The sequence below is a fragment of the Artemia sp. Qi Xiang Cuo genome, chromosome 7 (assembly GCF_049724085.1).
Source record: "Artemia sp. Qi Xiang Cuo chromosome 7, ASM4972408v1, whole genome shotgun sequence".
Taxonomy (NCBI): domain Eukaryota; kingdom Metazoa; phylum Arthropoda; class Branchiopoda; order Anostraca; family Artemiidae; genus Artemia; species Artemia sp. Qi Xiang Cuo.
Genome location: NC_142800.1, coordinates 42,539,051 through 42,541,278, shown reverse-complemented (window position 1 = coordinate 42,541,278; position 2,228 = coordinate 42,539,051). Strand labels below are relative to the sequence as shown.

Genomic DNA, 2,228 nt, shown 5'->3' with positions numbered 1-2,228 from the left:
GTACTCTCTATCAATTTACCACCCTACTTCACTTTGAATAGATTCCATGTTCTGCTGGGGCTGATAGTGCAGACATATTTTGGTGTATTGAAAACAAATTGTTTGCCACCCCTCTTATTCTATCCCCATAAACACAAAGTTTGAAGCCTCATCTCCCCCATCCCTCCTATATTCCGAAAGTTTTATCTTGGTCCCTCCAAACCCTTCTGGGGCTTTGCAACTATGATATTTTGGCAACCTTGGTACATATTCTGTCTTCCAATTTAGCTTTGCTCCTTCCATCTAAGTCAAAATTGGAATTCTGCTTGGCCCCCCAAAACCCCCAAAGTTTCAACTCAATCTCCCAGGCCGTTCCTAATGTGTTACTGATACTGCTACTCCTGCTAATAGAACCTCACTGCAGAACCAAGCCATCTGAGGCCAACACGCTGCACAAGGTCCTTTTCCACCCCTATCAATTCAAAGCTTCACTCTTTACCATCCTTTAAATCCTTCGTTGCGACCTCATCCCGTCCCAGTTGGGTACAGCTTCCTTTTTAGGGGGATCCGATGGATGGCCAAATAGAATAATATTTGTTAATCTTCCATCCTTATAATCCGTAAAACGTGTCCTAGTCTCAACGTTTATTTCATTATATCCATAGAAAATAAGATAGAACCATATTTTGCGTACCACCAGTGGGTCGCGAGCCATTATTGAGTGGGCGCGGGCGCGATTCACCCCTGTATAAGACATGAATGAAAAACTAGGAAGTAATTTGATTTTTCATTTAGTTATTTATAGTTCCTTAATATTTAAATATACTTAAGCTGCGGAAAATATTGTTATAAAATAATATAATAATAAAACGAAGAAAAATTAACACAAAACTTAATAATATCATTTGCAGGTGGAACGGCGAACGAAACACATGTAGTAAGCCCAAAATGCCCCGAGCGAGTCGGATCTCTTTTTTTTGCGAAGTTCAGTTTGTATTGGGTTGTGTTGGACTTGGACCGCATACGTTATTGTAATATATACAAAAATAATTATTAACACATTGAAACGGTTAGCAAAAACACCGTCACCGCGGTTAGCAAAAACGCGTTATATAGAAACAAAACATCCCTTACTGTAATAACAAGCCAGTAGACTTTTTTCAACGTAAATTGTTGAATATGACATAACCACAAAATATTATTTCCCGTTTTGTTAATATTAATGGCAAAGCTGTATATGCCTCGTATTTGTTTAGCTGAAGGATCGCCGGATCAAGAAAGCCTCATAAAATTGGTGAAGATTTAGTATCACCATCGATTAAAGATGCTGTCGCAGCAATATTTGTAGAAAAAGAAATTGAGGAAATCGAGTGCATACCACTATCCAATTGTACTCATGCACGAAGAATTGACGGAATGGCTGAATGGGCGGAAGATGAATTCATCGGGAGAGTAGTTGGTAGTAAATATTATACTCTACAACTAGATGAGTCTACTGACGTGCAAGCCCTATCTAAGCTGCTTATTTTTGTGCGTTATATATGGCAGAACGACGTGCGTGAAGATATCTTGTTCTGCAAGCCAATAAGTCGTGGAACTGCTGAGATAATTTTCAATACAATTGATTCACATATAAAAGCAAAAGCCTTACAGTGGGAGAACTGTGTCGGTGTATGCACTGACAGTGCGCGGGCTATGCGTAGGAAAAATAGCAGTGTGGTTACGAGAGTTCGTGTACAAAGTTCGTGTGCTCTGTGGACATACTGTAGCCTTCTCATAGAGAAAGTCTGGTCTCCAAAGCATTGCCCGATGATTTCAAGACTGTACTAGATGCATCAGTGAAAATTGTAAATTATACTAAAATAAAACCCTTACCTTATTTTGCAGTTCACAATAAAATTCGAGCGTTTATGAAAAAGCTTATGTTGTGGAAAAGTTGCATTGATAATGGCAAGTATGATTGTTTTGAAACACTTGAAAATTTTACTATTGAAAACCAAGTGAAGCCTATGATGAACGTACTGTTTGAAATCTCCAGTCATTTATCACTGTTAAAAAGTAATTTTGACGACTATCTTGTGGAAGAGATGAAAAATTGAATCGTGAGTTGAATTTGTGACCTATATCAAGACGACTTATCAACTAGTATGTGAACAAAAGCAAGTGAAGAACCCATTGATGTAACAGAAAATACGTGACTAAAAACCGTTTTAATCGTAAACAGCTATTAAAATTCTGGCTCTTAGTTG

General features: G+C 38.1%; 1 protein-coding gene across 1 annotated transcript; it reads left to right on the top strand.

The window, feature by feature from the left end:
* Positions 1-1,395: 1,395 nt before the first annotated feature.
* On the top strand, positions 1,396-1,809 carry LOC148950292 (zinc finger BED domain-containing protein 5-like). Its single transcript, XM_089091827.1, has one exon. It carries the CDS (start codon positions 1,396-1,398, stop codon positions 1,807-1,809), a length of 414 nt encoding a protein of 137 aa, XP_088947953.1.
* Positions 1,810-2,228: the final 419 nt, after the last annotated feature.